This window comes from Mobula hypostoma, chromosome 23, assembly GCF_963921235.1.
Source record: "Mobula hypostoma chromosome 23, sMobHyp1.1, whole genome shotgun sequence".
Taxonomy (NCBI): Eukaryota; Metazoa; Chordata; class Chondrichthyes; order Myliobatiformes; family Myliobatidae; genus Mobula; species Mobula hypostoma.
The window spans coordinates 13,184,852-13,207,025 of NC_086119.1; the positions used below are offsets into that span (position 1 = coordinate 13,184,852).

General features: G+C 42.8%; 1 protein-coding gene across 1 annotated transcript in view; it reads right to left on the reverse strand.

Annotated features, from left to right (window-relative positions):
- Positions 1 to 11,237: 11,237 nt before the first annotated feature.
- Positions 11,238 to 22,174, reverse strand: part of lyrm9 (LYR motif containing 9) — a 54,014-nt gene continuing 43,077 nt past the window's right edge. Inside the window, exon 6 of the mRNA XM_063031002.1 lies at positions 11,238 to 13,900. Coding sequence (XP_062887072.1) covers positions 13,498 to 13,900 — 403 coding nt within the window. The 3' untranslated portion in view covers positions 11,238 to 13,497. The remainder of the gene's footprint in view (positions 13,901 to 22,174) is intronic.

A 22,174-nucleotide genomic window follows, 5' to 3' on the forward strand; every position in this document is an offset into this window, starting at 1 on the left:
CTATATGCTAGTGTTATTTTAGGTTTATGTGTTATTTGGTATGATTTGGTAGGTTATTTTTTGGGTCTGGGAATGCTCAAAAATTTTTCCCATATAAATTAATGGTAATCGCTTCTTCGCTTTATGCCATTTAGGCACGAAAGGTTTCATAGGAACCCTCTACCTTAGCAGGGGAAATACGGGACAAGGGCAATCCCGTATGGGACAAACCAATTTAGCCCAATATACGGGATGTCCCAGCTAATACGGGACAGTTGGCAACCCTAACTGCCCAGTCCATCACGGGCAAAGCCTTCCCCATCATTGAGCACATCTACACGAAACATCACACACCCTGGTTTGAACTTGTCATAAAATTTGCCCTTCCCTTATCCTCCTTGTAGCTTTACAAGCCTCTTCTCTCTCCTAAACGCCGGCCCAGAGAGACCGGCAAGTCTGAGTTCGCTCGCTCACTCGCTCATGATGTTCATTCTTCTCTGGGGCGCTGAGGCTGTGAACTGATCCGGCGGCTGTCGTCTCTGCAAGTTGCGCCGTGTTTTTTGCCCCACTAATACGATGAACTGATAGCGAGGCTTGGGCCTGCTCCGGCGAGCAGACCTGAAGACTCAGTTTGGTTTGGAATGCTGTCATTTGCACCTCTGCTGTGATGTGTGTGCGAATCTCTCCAATTTTGTTGAAGGTGTCAACCTGAAACATCAAATCTCTTTCACTTCCTACAGATGCTGCCTGACATGCTGAACATTCCTAGAATTTTCCTTTTTTATTTATGTGAATGACGTGGCCTTCCAAAGACACAACCCCCAGAATGTAACTAGGGTGCCACATGCTGAATATGTTGTCCCGGGCTAGAACATCTGGTTCCTTCTTCTTTCCAATAATTGAAGAAGCATTTTCCTGTGCTTTGAGATGCCTTGTATAGTTGGTCCAGATCTCTGGGAAACCATGGTTCCGCCCGAGGTCTCGTTCCTCCGGGCGCCCTATTGCACAATTTCCCAAACTGGCACATGGAAGTGGTGAATTTCATCATCAATGACTACCCTCTTGAAATAGGAGAAGTAAAAGTCAGAGGAAATTAGGTATGCCCCAGAGACTCTGGCAACTTTCTACAGAAGTACTGTGGAGAGCATTCTATCCGATTGCATCACCATCTGGTTCAGAAGGGCCAATGCAGAAGGTCAGAAAAAGCCGCAGAGGGCTGTAAACTCAGCAGGCTCCACCAAGGTCACTTGCCTCTCCAGCCTTTAAAAAGCAATGCCTCAAGAAGGCAGCATCCAACAATGAAGACCCTCGCTACCCAGCAAATGGCCTCTTCTCATTGCTATCATCAGAGGGGAAGTACAGGAGCCTGAAGCCACACACTCAATATCTTAGAAACAGCTTCTTCCCTCCCTGCCATCATATTTCTGAAAGGTCCATGAACCCACGAGCACTACCTTACTGTTGCTTTGAGGCCTCCATCAGTCAGGGTCGACCATGGATATTGTGTCCCTGCTGACTAGATACGCAAGCCTGGGCAGTACGATACAGAGAGCAAGCTGTTGCCAACGTAGCAAGCTCCCTCTCTCCATGCAGCCGATGAACCCAAAGGAGCGGCAGAGACCGAGACAGTTTGGTACCAGAAGCATTGCAGGAGTTGCCAGTCTGCATTGAACTCAATGTTCAATGTTAGGGGCTCCAGCTCTGGATTTTTCCCTCAGGATTTACTCCCAGAGGCTTCCCCATGAATGGGTATAGCTGCAAGGCAGCAGATGTTTGAGATCAGAGTTTTCCTTCTCGTAGATGAGCTACCAAGCCCCACCTGCCCAAAGTGACTAGTTTTAAGGCGCCGGTGCCCCTTCTCCTGTCAGTATAAATGGTTCCACCAGGCTTAGTAGCTAAGACACACATGAAGGAGCTGGACTTGGCTGTCAGAGGCTACTTGAGGCATACGCCATTGGGAGCATTTAATAGGTAGTGGGAGCTTGTCTCCATTACCACCCCTGGCTATAACAGCCTTAAGCAACCTTACAAGTGCTATCTTTTAGTTATAGATACTTTATACTTTATTGTCGCCAAACAATTGGTACTAGAACGTACAATCATCACAGCGATATTTGATTGTGTGCTTCACACTCCCTGGATTACAAATATTAAATATTAAAAATAGTAAAAATTGGTAAATATTAAAAATTTAAATTATAAATCATAAATAGAAAATAGAAAAATGGAAAGTAAGGTAGTGCAAAAAAACCGAGAGGCAGGTCCGAATATTTGGAGAGTATGGCCCAGATCCGGGTCAGGATCGGTTCAGCAGATTTATATTTGTATAAAGTACTGTGTTAAATTCTTAGGCACCTTAGCTCTATATATATAGGTTCAAAGGTTCATTTATTATCAAAGTATTATGCAGTATACAACTCTGAGATTCGTCTTCTCCAGATAGCCATGAAACAAAGAAAACCATTGATGTTATTCAAAGCAGAACATCATCACATCACCCAAACAACACCCCCACCACACACACGCACACACACACACACACAAAACAAAAGTAACAAAACACACCAACTGGCAACAAGAAGGAATGACAACATGACCACTTTCAAGTACATTTTATGTATTGCACTGTACTGCTGCCACAGAACAAAAAATCATTAACTTATGTCTGATAATAAACCTAATTCTGGTTCAATTTTCTTGAGTCTTGCTGTAAAGCTTTATTATTTCAGGACAGTGTTGCACAGTGGAGGCAGGTTAGTACAGACCTTTTAACTTGAGGGGTTTAAGATTAAGGTTCATCCTTTTAGCCTCAGTAAATGGGTGGACAGTAGCTGGAGACCAGCATTTGAGAATTTACAGATGCAGCTCTGCTGCTGACCTTCGGGTGACCTTGGTTTTGCAATGTAGTTTCAGATTAGTTTTTAAAATTAATTATACAGCTATTGAGTCAGAGAGCTATAAAGCAAGGAAATAAGCTTTTTAACTTAACTTGTCTGTGCCAACCAAGTTACCTGTCTGAGCTTACCTCATTTAGAACATAGAACATAGTACAGTACAGGCCCTTCGGTCCACAAGGTTGTGCCGACCCTCAAACCCTGCCTCCCATATAAGCCCCCACCTTAAATTCCTCCATATACCTGTCTAGTAGTCTCTTAAACTTCACTAGTGTATCTGCCTCCACCACTGACTCAGGCAGTGCATTCCACGCACCAACCACTCTGAGTAAAAAACCTTCCTCTAATATCCCCCTTGAACTTCCCACTCCTTACTTTAAAGCCATGGCCTCTTGTATTGAGCAGTGGTGCCCTGCGGAAGAGGTGCTGGCTATCCACTCTATCTATTCCTCTTATTATCTTGTACACCTCTATCATGTCTCCTCTCATCCTCCTTCTCTCCAAAGAGTAAAGCCCTAGCTCTCTTAATCTCTGATCATTTGACTGTGCTTGGCTCATATTCCTCTAAAGCTTTCCATATAACTATCAAAATTACTTTTAAACATACCTGCCTCTACTATTTGCTCTGGCATTTCATTCTATCTAATCATCAGCTTCTGTGTGAAAAGGTTCTCTCTCTGGTTTGAATTAAATCTTTCCCCTCTCACCATACCCAACCATCCTCCTTCCACAGTCAGAAGTGGTGGAGCTTTTAGACTTCCTGCCCTTGAGAAAAGACTTTGGCAATGTACTTTATCTTTTACCCTTCTGGATTCATAATCTTCTATAAGGAGACCCTTGCCTCCTTTGCTCCTGAGAAAGCAGTCCAAGTGTTTTCAGCCTCTCCTTATAACCAAAGCCCTCTAGTCCTGGGAACATCTCCTTTGCAACCAAAGTCAAAGTTAAGAAAAGCTTTATTTATCAAAGTCATCATCATCAAATTCATTATGTGCCGTGTCATATGACATGGACAATCATGGTCTTTTTACCATGATTGCTCTTGATAAATTTTTCTACAGAAATGGTTTGCCATTGTCTTCTTCTGGGCAGTGTCTTTACAAGATGCGCGAGTCCAGCCATTATCAATACTCTTCTGAGATTGTCCGCCTGGTGTCAGTAGTCGCATAACCAGGACTTGCGATATGCACCACGGTAATAACTGCTCCTAATCCTGGTGGTGTGAGACCTAAGTACCTCCTGCCCGATGGTAACAGCAAGAAGAAAGCATAGCCTAGATGGTGGGGGTCTTTGATGATAGATGCTACTTTCTTGTAGCAACCTCTCCAGTCCCACCCCACGTGGAATTTGTGGGAAGTGAGATGAAGCAGTGAGTTGAGAAAAATAGAAAACATGTTGGGTTGCAGCCTTGATTTACTCTGGCTTGGTACTGCTGTGGACCCATTGGTTAGGATGTTAGTTTGCATGGTGCCATGAGAAAAATATAAAGTGAGGGTGAATTTGATAAAGTTGCTCCACAGTCCTTTGCAGCTAAAGGGATGAATGAAAAGGCCATACGCACATTTCCCTTGATGACGATCACGTCTGCAGTGACTGTGGAAAGGCAGAACCCATCCTGTGATATGGAGAACAGCTTTTTGGCCACTGGGTGGAGACAGTCGAGCAGGACCCCGGAGATGCCTTTCCCTATGGCTGACAGGAGGGAGATGCTTCTTTAATACCACTCGGAATCTGCTCCCTTTCTTGAAGCTGATCACCACTGCGGAATCTGCCTCCTCGCTATTGACTCCCTCTACACTTTCCTGTTGCCTCGGGAAGACAATCAACATAATCAACCCCCCATTCCCTCTTGTCCCCTCTCTTGTTTAATAGATGATACAAAACTTGAGAAAACATATCACCAAAGTTAAGGACAATGACTTGGCTTCCACAGCTATCTGGGTCAATAAAATCCTCAGGTTAACTAGTCTCGGGCTAAAGAAATTCCTCTTCTCTGTTCTAAAAGGGACATCCTTGTATTCTGAGGCTGTGACCTCTGGTCATAAACATTGATCATATTAAAGAGGAGGACGGTATATAGCTATTGGTTTATTATTGTTAAGTGTACTGAAATACAATGAAAAGCTTTTGTTTTTGTGCCATCCAGACAGATCATTCCATACATAATTACACTGAGGTGGTAAAAAGAAAACACAAAATAGAATATGGGTATATTTAAAGTGGAGGTTGATAGGTTCTTGATTAGCAAGGGCATTAAAGATTACAGGGAGGATGAGGTTGAGAGGGAATATAAATCAGCTATGATGGAATGGTGCACGGTCTCAATGGGCCAAATGGCCTATTTCTGCTCCAATCTCTTATGGTCTTATCGTCTGGTTACAGACACAGTAAAAGTGCAGTGCAGACAGCCAAGTAAAGTGCAAAAGTCATGAAGAGTAGACTGGGAGATCAAGAACTCATCTGTTAACATACAAAAGGTCCCTTTAAGAGCCTTAGAATACAAGGATGTTTGAACTGAAATGTATTAACTTTATTTCTTACATCCTTCACATACGTGAGGAGTAAAAATCTTTATAAATCTTTAAGTTACGTCTCCATCTAAATGTGCCATGTGCAATCAAAGTAATTTATAATAAATAGAACAGTCAATGTAACATAGAAATACACTCAAATCAGCATGAGTTCATCAGTCTGATGGCCTGGTGGAAGAAGCTGACCCAGAGCCTGTTGGTCCTGGCTTTTGTGCTGCGGTACCGTTTGCTGGATGGTAGCAGCTGGAATAGATTGTGGTTAGGGTGACTCGTGTCCCCAATGATCCTTTGGGCCCTTTTCTCACACCTGTCTTTTTGAACGTCCTGAATCATGGGAAGTTCACATCTACAGATGTGCTGGGCTGTCCACACCACTCTCTGCAGAGTCCTGCAATTGAGGGAAGTACAGTTCCCATACCAGGCAGTGATGCAGCCGGTCAGGATGCTCTCAATTGTGCCCCTGTAGAAATTTTTTAGGATCTGGGGGCCCATATCAAACTTCCTCAACCGTCTGAGGTGAAAGAGGCACTGTTGTGCCTTTTTCACCACACAACTGGTGTGCACAGATCACGTGAGGTCCTCGGTGATGTGGATGCCGAGGAACTTAAAACTGTTCAGTTTGGGTGGCAGCAAGCTGCAGATGTCATTCTTGACCATCCTCTCAAAGTATTTGCTTATTATTGTGGTGAGTGCAATAGGGCGCCAGTCGTTCAGACATGTTACCTTGGTTTTTTTGGACAGGGATAATGTTGGATAATTTGAAGCAGGAGGGCACTCTGCACTGGGAGAGAGAGAGATTAAAAATGTCAGTAGACACACCTTTAGACGTCCCTTTAGAACAGAGATAAGGATGAATTTCTTTAGCCAGAGAGCAGTAAGTCTGTGGAAATTATTGCCACAGATGGTTATGGAAGCCAAGTCATTGGTATATTTAAAGTGGAGGGTGATAGGTACTTGATTAGTTAGAGGGTCAAAAGGTGTGGGGAGAAGGCAGGAGAATGGGGTTGTGAGGGAAAAAATATCAGCCATTTTCAAACTGCGGAGCAGGCTCAATGGGCCAAATGGCCTATTTTTCCTATTTCTTTTTCTATTACATATGGTCTAATGATCTTATAGCCTTATGTGGTTAAGAACCCACCGACTCCTCATAATTGTGAGTTATCCCTTATTTTATCTTATAATGTATTATAGTGCTGGTAAAAAAAATCCATGTCACTTCGGCTTTGTGCCTGAGAAACAAATTTGCTTTTAAACACGTTGATAGTAGTTAAACAAATGCTCAAAGTGACTAAGGCACCTATTCAAGGGAGGCTTCACCAATGATGTTGCTCCAACAAATTTGAAATATTAAAACACAAATGAAAGATTATTAGAAATCGGGGTAGCAAATAAACTCTTTCAGCCTAACAAAGTGGTATTTCATAAACTGATGTGTCACAGATTAAGTACCTACACATTTAACTCCTGCGCTAATATGTGTAAGTGATAATAAATATGATTTGGAAGAAATTGCAAGGCATCTGACTGCAAAGCCCTACAAAGGATTGCAAGGACTACTGTGAGGGTCATCCGAACCTCCCTTCATCTGAGCAAGATATTTATCAGGAGCGCTGCGTACACAGGGCCATTAGCATGGTCAATTATCTCTCCCATCTGTCCCACAATCTCATTGACCCCCTACCATCAGGCAGCATTAAGACAAGGACTGTTAGGGTGAGAAGCAGCTTCTTGCTGCAGGCTGTGAGTCTACTGAACTCCCTGACACCACACAGGTCTCATCACGTATGAAGCTCCAGTAGCATTATACTGTTTACTTTTGAACTTATGACATAAATGACATAATTATTTGTTAATTTATTTGTAGTAATATTACTTCATGTATTGCCTGTGAGTTATATGTACTGTGTTGTGACTTGGTCCGGAGGAATGCTGTTTCGTTTGGCAGCAATAATGGGTATGTTTGACATGACAAGAACTTGATGTTGTGAAATGTTTTGTTACTTGATTTAAATACAGATGGACTGACTTTAGAACTGGGGCAGACTGTTGGGTTCTCCTTCCTTTCAGTAAGTGTTCCAACTTTAGTACACAGAAATAATCTATGGGCTTTTCAGGTTACAGATTGCCTAAATTACATAAGTTTCAATTTCTCCCGTGCAACTTTCAAACTAGTAGTAATAGTAAAACATTTCATGGTATTTAGTAATGATTAGATACAAATATAGTCCATTAGTTTAAATATTGGTAGAGTTAGTGTGATTATTCAATGAAATATAGTTATAACAGGTGCTTGTAGAGCAATACAATATGGGTTAGCGTAGAAAATCAATATTTCTTACTTACAGAAAAATTGGCTTATCGATAGTTCTCAGCAACAGAGAACGTAACCTTGGGACTGCCTGTGCTAGTATAACAGAATATTGCACATAGTCTAACCTCTAATAACTACAACAAATAAGAGTTATGTACTTATAAAATACACTTGAAGAAATTTAAGTAGAAACAAGACGACCATACCAAGTGCTGTGTCTGTTATCATTATCACTTCACTTAATTCCAAAACTGATTTACATTTGAGACTAAAAAGTCTGGTTTGTCTGCAGAGCTGTTAGAGATCCTGTGAAATTCACGAAGAGATTGCAGCATCTCAGGAATGCTTGAATGAGGAGCAAAATCCTTATTTACACAACAATTTTAAGGTTCCAAGATACATGAGTATTATCATTATCATCGTGTGCCATGTCGTATGACGTGGGCGATCATGGACTTTCCATGACCATGATTGTTCTCGGCAATTTTCTCTACAGAAGTGGTTTGCCATCGCCTTCGTCTGGGCAGTGTCTTTACAAGACGGGTGACCCCAGCCATTATCAATACTCTTCGGAGATAGTCTGCCTGGCGTCAGTGGTCACATAACCAGGACTTGTGATGTGCACCGGCTGCTCATACGACCGGCCATCGCCTGCTCCCCTGGCTTCATGGGACCCTGATCGGGGTGCAGCAGGTGCTACACTTTGCCCAAGGGTGACCTGCAGGCTTCCAGAAGGAATAAGCATCTTACACCTCCTTCAGTAGAGATGTATCTCCACCCTGCCATCCATACATGACTACAATGTTTCAGAGTTCAGCTTTGAAGGGTGTTTCTCCTGTAATAGTCAACCCAAAACTAATAAAGATGTGTAAAAATAATTAGAACCAAAGTTCTTACATGAAAGCAATATTTTAACATGAATATAGCGTGACACATCAAGGAGTTTCCACGTCTTTTGATCTATTATTATACAATGAGATCGTCAGCAAATAATATTAACAAATATTTTCCTTTTCCTCATGAAGTACAGTACTAGTTCTGGCACATTTCTTGCACCTTCAGAAACAGGAGGTGGTTAAAGGAGATAATTAGCAGAAAGTTCCTTGAGGGAAATATTAAAATAGAAATAGATATTCACACACATGAGGTACAATTTTCTGCTGGTTGATGGGAAGCCCTGCCTAATACAAATCTGTACATAAACAAGTTCGATAATAAAGCAATCACACAGAGCTTTAGTTCAACTGGCAGGTGTGTTTACAGACATTTGTTATCTCTCCGCCCTCCTGCTTCAAAATATCCACCATAGTTCCTGTACCTAAAAAGACAAAGGTAACATATCTGAATGACTGGCGTCCTGTCACACTCACCTCAATAATAAGCAAATGCTTTGAGAGGCTGGTCAAGGATTACATCTGCAGCATGCTACCACCCACACTGGAACCCCTACAATTCACCTACCGACACAACCGATCGACAGATGACCCAATAGCCACTGCTCTACATACCGCCCTTACACATCTGGAAAAAGAGGGATGCTGATGTGAGAATGCTGTTCTTGGACTACAGTTCAGCATTCAACACCATAATTCCCTCCACAGGAAGAAGCTCAGAGACCTTGGCCTTCTCCCTGCCTTGTGTAGCTGGATCCTGGACTTCCTGGCAGATCGCTGGCACGTGCTAAGAGTGGGTTCCCTCACCTCTGTCCCTCTGACCCTCAACACAGGTCCTAAGCATACTCCTTTACTCTCTGTATAGCCATGACTGTGTCGCCACCCACAGCTCCAATCTGCTAATTAAATTTGCTGACGATACTACATTGATTGGCCTAATCTCAAATAATAACAAAGCAGCCGACAGAAAAGAAGTCGTTACTCTGACACAGTGGTGTCAAGAAAACAACCACGACTTCAATGTTGCAAAAACAAAGGAGCTGGTTGTGAACTACAGAAGGAATGGAGACGGGCTAACCCCTATTGACACCAATGGATCTGGGGTTGAGAGGGTGAACAGCTTTAAGTTCCTCAGCATACACATCACTGAGGATCTCACGTGATCTGTCCATACCGGCTGTGTGGTGAAAAAGGCACAACAGCGCCTCTTTTACCTCAGACGGTTGAAGAAGTTTGGTATGGGCCCTCAAATCCTAAGAACTTTCTACAGGGACACAATTGAGAGCATCCTGACTGGCTGCATCACTGCCTGGTATGGGAACTGTACTTCCCTCAATCGCACGACTCTGCAGAGAGTGGTGAGGACAGCCCAGCGCATCTGTAGATGTCAACTTCCCACTATTCAGGACATTTACAAAGACAGGTGTGTAAAAAGGGCATGAAGGATCATTGGGGACCCGAGTCACCCCAACCACAAACTGCTACCATCTGGGAAATGGTACCACGGCATAAAAGCCAGGACCAACAGGCTCCAGGACAGCTTCTTCCACCAGGCCATCAGACTGATTAATTCATGCTGACACAACTGCATTTCTACGTTATATTGACTGTCCTGTTGTACATACTATTTATTATAAATTACTATAAATTGCACATTGCACATTTAGACAGAGACATAGCATAAAGATTTTTACTCCTCATGTATATGAAGGATGTAAGTAATAAAGCCAATTCAATTCAATTCAACTCCTGGAAAGACTTTAATCGGATTCTAAGCTATTTAGATAAATACTTACCTTTAGGCGAAGGTGACCATCCTTTCTACTTCTTAAAGTTCAAAGTAAATTTATTACCAAAATATGTATACATTACCATATACAACTTTGAGATTCATTTTCTTGAAGACACTTACAGTAGAGCAGACAAATACAATAGAATCAATGAAAACTACACACAAAGACTCCTTTCAATTCTAGTTGTGGTTCACTTATTTACACTCCAGCTTCTGAACCGCAAGGTTGTGGGTTCACGTACTACTCCATAAGGGTCAACTCAGTGATCTAGAGGTTACAAAATTAGCTCAGCATAATTTCTTACAGTTAAATGCCTGCATTATTCTTCTCTAACTTCATAGCCTTTAGAGTTGTCCCCATCTTAATTGTTTTGAAGATGCATTTTCCTTTAGTTTTAGTTTTACTTATTGTCTTTATTCAACCGTGATCTTTTATAATTAGCTAGCATTCTTCCAACCCATCCATCCTTGTCATCCCTCAGACAAATATTCCAATTAAACTCTTAGATATTCTTTCAATTCTTTCCCCTACTGATCTACCACACTCACCTCTTGTATTCTCCACGCAATGAATTTCATTTTCATCATACATCTCACATTGCCTTTCGGGTTTTGCTCACCCCATCAGTTGGGCGCCATGGCAGCATAATGGTCAGCATGCCGTTCTTACAGCTCTGGGCGTTGGAGTTTAGAGTTCAATCCCAGCGTCCTCTGTAAGCAGTCTCTGGACCTCCTCCCCTACGGAATGTGTGGGTTTCCTCTGAGTCCTCTGGTTTCCTCCCAGAGTCTAAAGAAATACCGGGTAGGTTAATCGGTCATTGTAAAATTGTCCCATGATTGGTTTAGGCTAAATCGAGGTTGATGGGGGTTGCTGGGCATTGCAGCTTGAAGGGCCAGAAGGACCTCTACCACACTGCATCACTAAATAAAATAGATAAAGTCAGTAAGTGATTCCATTTGTAAATCAAAATTTGGTTCTTAACTTCTATTATTCATAGAACATAGAACATTACTATCTGAATGGTGTCAAGTTAGGAAAAGGGGAAGTACAGCGAGATCTGGGTGTCCTTGTTCATCGGTCACTGAAAGTAAGCATACAGGTACAGCAGGCGGTGAAGAAAGCTAATGGCATGTTGGCCTTCAGAACAAGGGGAGTTGAGTATAGGAGCAAAGAGGTCCTTCTGCAGTTGTACAAGGACCTGGTGAGACCCCACCTGGAGTATTGTGTGCAGTTTTGGTCTCCAAATTTGAGGAAGGACATTCTTGCTATGGGGAGAGTGCAGCATAGGTTCATTGGGTTAATTCTAGGAATGGCGGGAATGTCATATGTTGAAAGATTGGAGCGACTGGGCTTGTATACACTGGAATTTAGAAAGATGAGAGGGGATCTGATTGAAACGTATACGATTATTAAGGGATTGGACACGCTAGAAGCAGGAAACATGTTCCCGATGTTAGGGGTGTCCAGAATCAGAGGCCACAGTTTTAGAATAAGGGGTAGACCATTTAGAACGGAGCTGAGGAAAAACTTTTTCACACAGAGGGTTGTGGATCTGTGGAATGCTCTGCCTCAGAAGGCAGTGGAGGCCAATTCTCTGGATTCTTTCAGGAAAGAGTTAGATAGAGCTCTTAAAGATAGCGGGGTGAAGGGATATGGGGAGAAGGCAGGAATAGGGTACTGATTGTGGATGATCAGCCATGATCACAGTGAATGGCGGTGCTGGCTCAAAGGGCCGAATGGCCTACTCCTGTACCTATTGTCTATTGACTATTACAGCACATGATGTTGTTCATATCCTTTCACCTACTCTAAAATCAATCTAATGCTTCCTTCCTACTTTGTCTTCCATTTTCCTATCATCCAAGTGCCTATCTAAGAGTACCTTAAATGTTCCTAATGCATCTACTTCTATTACCACCCCTAGCAGTCCGCTCTGCCCATTCGCCACTCTCTGTGTAAACAGCTTACTTCGGACATCTCCCCTAAACTTTCCTCCAATCACCTTAAAATTATACCTTCTCCTATTACCAACTTCTTCCCTGAGAGAAAAGTCTCTAGCTGTCCACCTGATCTAGGGTTCTTATCATTTTTACACCTCTCTCTCACCACCTCTCATCTTCCTTCGCTCCAAAGAGAAAAGCGTTAGATTTCTCAACCCATCCTCATAAGACATGCTCTCCAATTCAGGCAGCAGTCTAGTAAATCTCCTCTGCACCTTCTCTAAAGTTTCCACGTTCGTCCTATAATGAGATGACCAGAAATGAGTCAAGTCATTCTTTAGTCGGACTCATATTTACCATGTGTCAGCATGGACCCTGACAACTGAACCTTCTTCCCCTTCTCATTTTAAATTCAAGGTTCAATGTAAATTTATTATCAAAATACCCATATGTCACCATATACAACCCTGAGATTCATTTTTTTTATCAATAATAGAATAATAACCATAAGACATTCAATGAAAGACCACATCATTTTAAATTTCAGCCTATTGTTCGGTTTCCAATTCAATTACAGAGAATTTCAATCATTTCTGTTACTCAATGTTGATTACACATTTTATTCATTTAAACACTCCATCTTTTCTTTCATCTACCTTCTACTGACATATAATCTGCAGGATTAACTCAGTTTCCTCAAACCAGGCATATTTTATTTTTAGTTTCGTACCAGACATGACTCAGTTGCTACTACCACAGCGTTATTATTTCTATTATAGTCCCATCTATCCACCCACTTTTTCTTTCCCATCATTTCCTGATACTTTCTTCTTTTCAATAGTTAACTGCTTGTTTTGTAATTTATGTAGATAAGTATCAGTTATCCCGACTGCATCTCACTCCTTCCTGTAATTTACTACCTTCAGGTCCCTGTTTTATCTGAATGGTGTGCACTAAAGATGTGAAGTGTCTAATATGGTAGTGCAGTGGGTAGGGCTTGTCGCTCTCACTTTCAGCTTCCACTGCAGACTTGCGGAAAGGAGAGCTGAATGTGTAAGTCTCTCCCTGCCAGTACACAGCCTCTCCAACAGCAAGCCTCATGTAGTGCCTCCTCGCCGGCGACACACGGGAACTGAACTCCTTTCGGACTCGGGCTGAACTACAGAGGACGGGGCGGAGGTCTGGCCCCTGCACACGTGGCATGCAGGTCTACCGCTGTGGAAACTTGCCCTGGTGCTCGTGAACCAGATCCACAGTTATGGCTAAATAGCTCCATTGCCTTGTGGGCAGCCTCGGAAGAGACGAAGGCTACGGGAGTAATCCCAGACAGCAAATCTGCAGTGGAGCCCCTAAGGCGGTTGGACGTCATTGAAATCCTTCCGGCAACTCCTGTAGCCACTGGAGCCAAACGTATTGCTTCATAAGCTTTCCTTTGGACTACACTGGTGAAGTCGAGAGGGGGATCGTGACGACTGGGCATCTCAGGATCTCCATACCTTCCGCCCAGGCTTGTGATGATGATCATCATCGCCCATTGTCCTTCGAGACAGATGGATGCCAATCTGTGCACATTAGTATAGTCAAGTTAATACAAGTTCAAGTTCAGGAATGTTGTCATTTCGATTACACAAGTATAAACGAGAATTAAATAGTTGTTACTTCAGATTGGATGCAGCATAAAAACAGATAATAAGATAAAGAACACAATAATAAAAGGCACAATTAATATAAATACATTAGCTAACTTATATCCATAGGTTGACTGTATGTCCATAAAGTGATGCTAGGCACAGGAGTGTCTGTACATAAGGTGAGTGACAGGAAATGATAAAGTAGTGGAGGTGGGGGTTATGCAGGGGTGGGTTTGTGGGAGGAGATGCTGATCAGCCTTACTGCTTGGGGAAAGCAACTGTTTTTGAGTCTGGTTGACTTCGAACTTTGTAATAAATTACTTTGAACTTTGGTGGCCCAGGATTGGATGCTAAGTAGTCGACTCCCTAATGGGAGTGGGACAAAGAGTCCCTGCGCAGGGCAGGTGGGATCCTTCATAATATTGCTGGCCTTTTTCCGGCTCCTCTCCGTATAATGACATGAAGGAAATCTGGAAGTCGAACCTGACCAGAGGGCTTAAAAAGAGGATTTTCATAGCAGTCATAGAGTCCATTCTCACGTACGGATGCGAGACGTGGACACTCACCAAGACGATGTGAAAGTCTCTAGATGGTTGCCATACATGAATGCTCCGGATGGCTCTGGACGTGAGTTGGCAACAGCACATGACGAACGTAGAGCTCTATAACAACCTACCGATGCTCACCACTAAAATCGAAGTAAGAAGATTGCAACTAGCAGGGCACTGTCTATGCCACCCCGAGCTACCTGCCAGCCTAGTCATCATATGGGAGCCCAAGCATGGGAGGATGAATCCTGGGTGCCCTCCCAAGACTATGGTCAACACGCTCCTAGAAGACAGTGGCGCGGCTAATGTAGATGAACTGAACACACCGATGAGGGAGAGGGAGAAGTGGAGAGTCCGTCATCGTGCCCGACACCGGCCCCCTAGGCCTGAGTCGACGTAGTAGTGGTAGTATTTTCTGTGTAAATGTCCCTGCTGATAGGTAGGTTAGTGCCAATGATGTGTTGGGCAGTTGTAGAGCCTTCATGCCTGCGGCAGTTCAGTTTTCATACCATACAATGATACAGTATGTTAAGATGCTCTCAACTACGCATTTATAGAATGATGTGAGTTTAGATGTGCATAGTCCACCTCCCTTCAGCTTTCTCAGAAAGTAGTGGCATTGATGGGCTTTCTTGATTGATTTATTTATTTATTTAGTTATTCTATCGATTACAGTGGTGGTCAAAAGTTTGTGAACCCTGTAGAATTTTCTTTATTTCTACATAAATATGACCTAAAATGTGATCAGATCTTCACATAAATCCTAAAACTAGATGAGGAGGCCCCAATTAAATAAATAACATTAAAAAAATTATATTTGTTCATTTATTTTATTGAGTAAAATGATCAAATATTACATGTATTTGTTAGAAGAAGTATGTGGACCTCTAGGATAAGCTATTTGGAGTCAGGTATTCCAGTGAAAGAGATGGGATTGGAGGTGTGGGTTGTGGTGCCCTGCCCTATGAAAAAGATGCACAAAACCAGATTACTGACAGAGCCTGCTCTTCTCAAGAAAGATCTGTTTATGTGCACCGTGCCTCAATCCAAACAACTTTCAGAGGACCTTAGAAGAAGAATTGTAGCGATGGAAAAGGCTGCAAAACCATTTCTGAAGGCCTGAGTGTTCATCAGCCCACCGTAAGAGAAATTGTCTACAAATGGAGGAAACTCAGTACTGTTGCTACTCTCCCTAGGAGTGGGCATTGTGCAAAGATCACACCAAGAGCACAATGTGCAATGTTGAAGGAGGTGAAAAAGAACCCAAGGGTCACAGCAAAAGACTGCAGAAATCTCTAGAACTTGTTAAAGTCTCTGTTCATCTGTTCACTGTAAGAAAAGCACCGAATAAGAATGGTGTTCATGGAAGGTCACCACGGAGGAAACCACTGCTGTCCAAAAAAAACCATTGCTGAACATCTCCTGTTTGCAAAAGTACACCTACAATCCTTCTGGGGCAATGTTCTTTGGACAGATGAGACAAAGGTTAAACTTTTTGGCAGAAATGCACATTGCTGTGCTTGGAAGGAAAAGAACACTGCACACCAAAACCAAAACCTCATCTCAACTGAGAGGCTTGGTGGAAAGAGCATCATGGTTTGGAGTTGCTTTGCTACTTCAGGGCCTGGACAGCTTGCAATCACTGAGGGAACAATGAATTCAAAATTCTATCAAGACATTTTATGGGAGAATGTCAAGGTACCAGTCTGTCACCTGAAGATTAATAGAAGTTGGATAATGCAACAAGATAATGATCCAAAAGACACGAGTAAATCAACAAACGAATAGTTTAAAAAGAAAGTGTGTTTTGGAATGGCCTGGTCAAAGTCCTAAACTTAATCCTATAGAAATGATGTGAAAGGACCTGAAGCAAATGGTCCATGCAAGGAAGCCCACCAACATCCCAGAGTTGAAGCAGTTTTGTAAGGAGGAATGGCCTAGAGTCCTTCCAAGCCGATTTACAGAACTGATCAACAGTTACCAGAAATGTCCGGTTGAAGTTATTGCTGTACAAGGGGGTCACACCAGTCACTGAAAGCAAAGGTTCACATACTTTTTCCAACAAATAAATGTAACATTGAATCATTTTTCTCAATAAATAACTGAACAATTAGGATTTTTTTGTGTTATTTATTTAATTGGGCTCTCTTTAGCTAGTTTTAGGACTTGCGTGAAGATCTAATCACATTTTAGGTTATAGTTATGCAGAAATAGAGAAAATTCTCAGGGTTCACAAACTTTCTAGCACCACTGTATGTTCTCCATGTTTTTTGTCCACTGTAATTACACTTCTGTTCTATCACAGTATTTGTTGCCAGTGAACCATGGCAATGTTCTGCGGTTTACGAACAATACTTCTAAACATATCTCTTTTGAATTACTCTCACTGCAACCTGCTGCACGTAATTTCCCTTTAAGCAATGTACTTTCAAATCAACTTGATGAACTACAGATTTCATGATTTTCTATGGCACCTTTAAGTGGATGAAGGTTCATCACCATGGCTGAGGCAGGACAAGTGGGGGGGGGGGGGGGAAATTCCAATTCAGGTTGAAAAACTGAGGAATGAGACCCCCACCCTACCCAGCATCTTGTTAGCAAATGTGCAGTCTCTGGAGAACAAAACTGAGGATCTGAAGTCAAGATTGCTGTATTGGAGGGAAATGAGAGATTGTTGTGTTCTATGTCTGATCGGGACATGGCTTACTCCCAGCATGCCAGATACAGCAATTAGACCTGAAGGTTTCTTGATTCACAGGGTGGACCAAACTGCTGATCCAGAAAAGGGAAAAGGCAGAGATGACTGTTCCTGAGAAACTCTCAGTGGTGCTCTGACGTGGTGGTTTTGTGAAATTTGTGTTCCTCTGACCTTGAACACCTGATGATCAAATGCTGTCCGTTCTACTTACCTAGGGAGTTGTCATCTATGATCCTCACCAGAGTTTACATACCACCACCAGCCAACTACAATCAAGTGCTTGAGACACTGCATGATGCAGTCTCCAAATAAGAAACAGTCCATCCCCAAGCATTTCAAACCATAGGTGGGGATTTCAGCCAGGCTTACTTGAAGAAATCCCTGCCTAATTACCATCAAAATATAACCTGTAGCACCAGAGGTCCCAACACACTAGACCATTGTTATATTAAGATAAGGAATGCCTACCATCCCATTCCCAGACCTCTCTCAAGCTACCTCTCATCTTCCTTCGCTCCAAAGAGAAAAGTGCTAGATTTATCAACCTATCCTCATAAGACATGCTCTCCAATTCAGGCAGCAGTCTGGTAAATCTCCTCTGCACCCTCTCTGAAGTTTCCGCATCCCTCCTATAATGAGATGACCAGAAATGAGTCAGTCAATCTTTAGTCAGACTTCTTGTATTTACTATCAGTGTCAGCATGGATCCTGACAACTGAACCTTATCTCCTTACCTGCCTGTCACCCAGTCCAAACGTGCACATGCGTTGGAGCTCATCTTGAAGTTATCTTTTTATGTACACGCTGGACCCACGGTCTGTGCGAAAACACGCATCACATTCCGAACATCACTCAAAATCCATCTCGAAGCATGGGCTCTCTCTCTCAGGAGTATTGGCCCTTCCTCCTTGGAGCCAATCATCTGCACAAAGCACTTCATGCAACAGGGATGTTTCTTCCCACGGCATCCTCAGCCATCTTCCTTCCTGCCCTCCCCGCAGCTCGTGCCAAAAATAAACCCGCGAACCACACTGCCTGTCACAAATCTCTCTCTGCCCAGCTTTCTCTAGAACCTTCTCCCAATTCCACCATCCTGATTGGCTGACACAACATTCCTAAGGTGAACGTTATAGCCCTTACCTTGCAGCCAAATCCAAAACATTCTAAAAGCAGAAAACACTGCTTTTACAGAACTGCTAAAATGTAATACCTACAGCATAGCAGTAGAAATCTTAACCAGGGGTTGTGTTAAAGGCCAGCTGCTCATATGACCCTTCACCTCCTGCTCCCATGGCTTCACGTGATCATGACTGGGGAGCTAAGCTTGTGCTACACCTTGTCCAAAGGTGACCTACATTCTAGTGGAGCGAAGGAGCACCTTACACCCCCTTTGGTAGAGACGTATCTCCACCCCTCCACTCAAATCCTGTAATAACAAAAAAAAAATCCTGGTCTACGCTTTTAAACTATTTTCTAGATGCAAAGAACACAAAGAGATATTTTATTTATGATGTATGATTTGGAAATAAATGCCTACCAGTGGGTGTTTGATGTGAATTGTTTCAACAACAATCAAGGCTAAGCAGGAAACCTCAGAGTAAAACATAAATGCCAAGAGACCCCAGAAAAAATCCTGTGTTTTTGGTAGGTTAATGTCATCACCTTATGGAAATGCAAGTCTTTTGTTTAACTTCCTAGTTTGGACATAGATTTCAAATACTGATTAAAGATAAGAGAAATTAAATTTATGGAAGGATTTCTGGAGTTATAGAGTCATAGGGCCCTACCGAACAGAAACAGGCCCTTTGGCCCATCTAGTCTGTGTCACACCATTAATCTCCCCAGTCCCATTGACTCGTATCCGGACTATAGACCTCTATACCCCTGCCATCCATGTATCCATCCAAATTTCTCTTAAATGTTGGAATTGACCCTGCATCCACCACTTGCTCTGGCAGCTCATTCAACACTCTCATCATCCTCTGAGAGAAGTTGTTCCCCCTAATGATTTCCTTAAACATTTCCCTTTTCACCCTTAACCCATGACCTCTAGTTGTCCTCACCCAACTTCAGTGGGAAAAGCCTGTTTGCATTTACCCTATATATGGCCCTCATAATTTTGTATATCCCTGTCAAACCTTCTATGTTTCAGGGAATACAGTCCTAACCTGTCCAACCTTTTCCTAGAACTTAGGTCATATAAGTCCTGGCAACACCTTTGTAAATTTTTTCTGCACTCTTTCAATCATATTGGTATTTTTCCTGTTGGTAGGTGAACAAATCTGCACACAACACTTCAAATTAGGCCTCACCAACATCTTATACCATTTCAACATCATATTCCAACTCGTGTTCTCAATACATTGATTTATGGAGGCCACTGTGCACAAGCTTTCTTTAGAATCTATGTGATGCCACCTTCAAGGAATTATGGACCTGTATTCCCAGATCCCTCTGTTCTACTGCACTCCTCAGTGCCCTACCATTCACTGTGTAAGACCCACCCTGGGTGGTCCTCCCAGAGTGCAACACCTTGCATTTGCCTGCATTAAATTTCATCTGTCATTTTTCAGCCCATTTTTCCACCTGGTCCAAATCCCACTCTAAACTTTGTTTCCTTTGCTATCCACTACACCCCTAATCTAGGTATCATCCGCAAACTTGCTGATCCAGTTTACCACATAATCATCCTAATCGTTGATGTAGATGACAAACAACAAGGGACCCAGCACCCATCCCTGTGGCACACCATTAGTGACAGGCCTCGAGTCAGAGAAGCAACCATCTCCAACCAACGTCTGGCTTCTTCTGTAAAGCCAATGTTTAATCCAATTTACTACTACATCTTGAATGCCAAGTGACTGAAGTTCTTGACCAATCTCCCATGTGGGACCTTGTCAAATGCCTTGCTAAAGTCCATGTAGACAACATCCACAGCCTTGCCTTCATCAGCTTTCCTGGTAACTTCTTCAAAAATCTCTGTAAGATGGGTTAGACACAACTTACCACACACAAAGCCATGTTGACTATCCCTATTCAGTGCCTGTCAATCCAAATACTTATATATCTGGGGTGTATAGGGTGTCAGGGAGGGGTAGCACCTCTGGTGGGGGAATAGGTTGCATCCTTTTCAAGGCGGTTAGTCCACCTTTGGTCCCCACCTGGCACTCATCTCTCACCTGTGGCTCCCCGTAGTTGTTTGCATGCAACAGTGGCCACACCAGGGGGCAATGGCTTCGACAAGGTGGCTAAACCAGGTGAGGGTAGCCGATGGGTCTCAAACCCTCGGTGAGATAGGGAGTTGTCTACCCCAGCATGTGAAGACAGACACCGGCGGACTGAGCGGACGAGACCAATGGAAGGTCCAATGGTCAAGAAGGTGGTCTCTGCAAGTGTCATGGAACGTGTAGAGCAGGACAAGACACAGAAGACGTCCTGGTCATCCACTGCACCTAGTCCCATCTCCAGCCGTCTCGACTCTGTCTTGCCACTCGATCCAGATGGAAATTGGGAAGAGAGAGTGAGGCTGACGCTGCGCAACTCTCCCTCACTTAAGTCCAAATCATGCGCTAGTCTTGACACCATCATAATGGTGTCGAGGTCCTCATCGACGTCGATGATGGACGAACACAACTTATATATCTGGTCCCTTAGAATACCTTCCAATAACTTTCCCACTACTGATGTCAGGCTTACCAGCCTGTAATTTCCTGGCTTATTCTTAGAGCTTTTCTTATACAACAGAATAACATTAGCTATCCTCCAATCCTCTGGCAACTCACCTGTGGCTAAAGATGTTTTAAGTATCTCCGTTAGGGCCCCTGCAATTTCTGCACTAATCTCCCACAGGTTCCAAGGGAATGCCTTGTCAGGCCCTGTGGATCTATCCAACTTAATTTGCCTCAAGACAGCAAAACCCTCCTCCTCTGTAACCTGTATCGGGTCCATAACCTCATGGCTGCATTTCCTCACATCTATAGACTCTGTATCCACCTTCTGAGTCAACATAGATGCAAAAAAAAACATTTAAGATCTCCTCCACCTCTTTCAGATCTCCCCTGTCTCTTTTGGGTTGTGTAAATACAGTGAGATTACAAATTTGTGGGGCAGTGAGAAATTTATTGCAAAGGAATACCTCAGCACAGGTGTGGCTGTGGATGTTATAATGGATAAATATTAACACCAGGTGTGTAACAAGAACTACAGCATGGAGAGTCAAAGATTGACACTGAAAATAAGTACAGAAATAAAATCTGTAACTTATTACAGTATAGGAAAATGCCATTTAATTCCAAGTTTGTTAGGTAGTCATTCACTGGCTAAAAGCAATGCTTTGCAGCTCCAGTGATCAGCAGTCGGGATTCAATTCCCATCTGTAAAGTATTTGTATGTTCTCTCCGTGACTGCATGGGTTTCCTCCGGGAGCTCCATGTTCCTTCCACATACAAATGACATACAGATTAGGGGGCATGCTATATTTGTGCTGGAAGCATGACAACACCTGCAGGCTGCCCCCACATATATTCAGACTGCGTTGGTTGTTGACTCAAACAATGCATGTCACTGCATGCTTTGATGTACATGTGACCAAACTAGTTTTTTGAACAAATCTTCCTTTGTTAAAATGCATAAGTATCACGCACCCAGATTTTTTGGAGATCTGCATCGCCAATTATGTAATATTTCCTGTGATTATACCTCTATGACTTTAAGCTCTTTGGTTTATCTTATGGGTCTTCTGGATAATTGGAGAAAAATGTTGATGTCCATGATCCTCTGTAAACCCTTCATTTCACCACTCAAAGTTCTGTTTTTTATTAGGTCTGTTCCCTTTTGTACATGGTACAGAGTTACAAAGATGGGGGAAAGTATGGGTGGAAAATCTTCATGGAATAATGCCTATGTACAACTGACAGAAACCCAACTTAGTCTTCTCTAAAGAGAGAGTGGTGCCTGTGG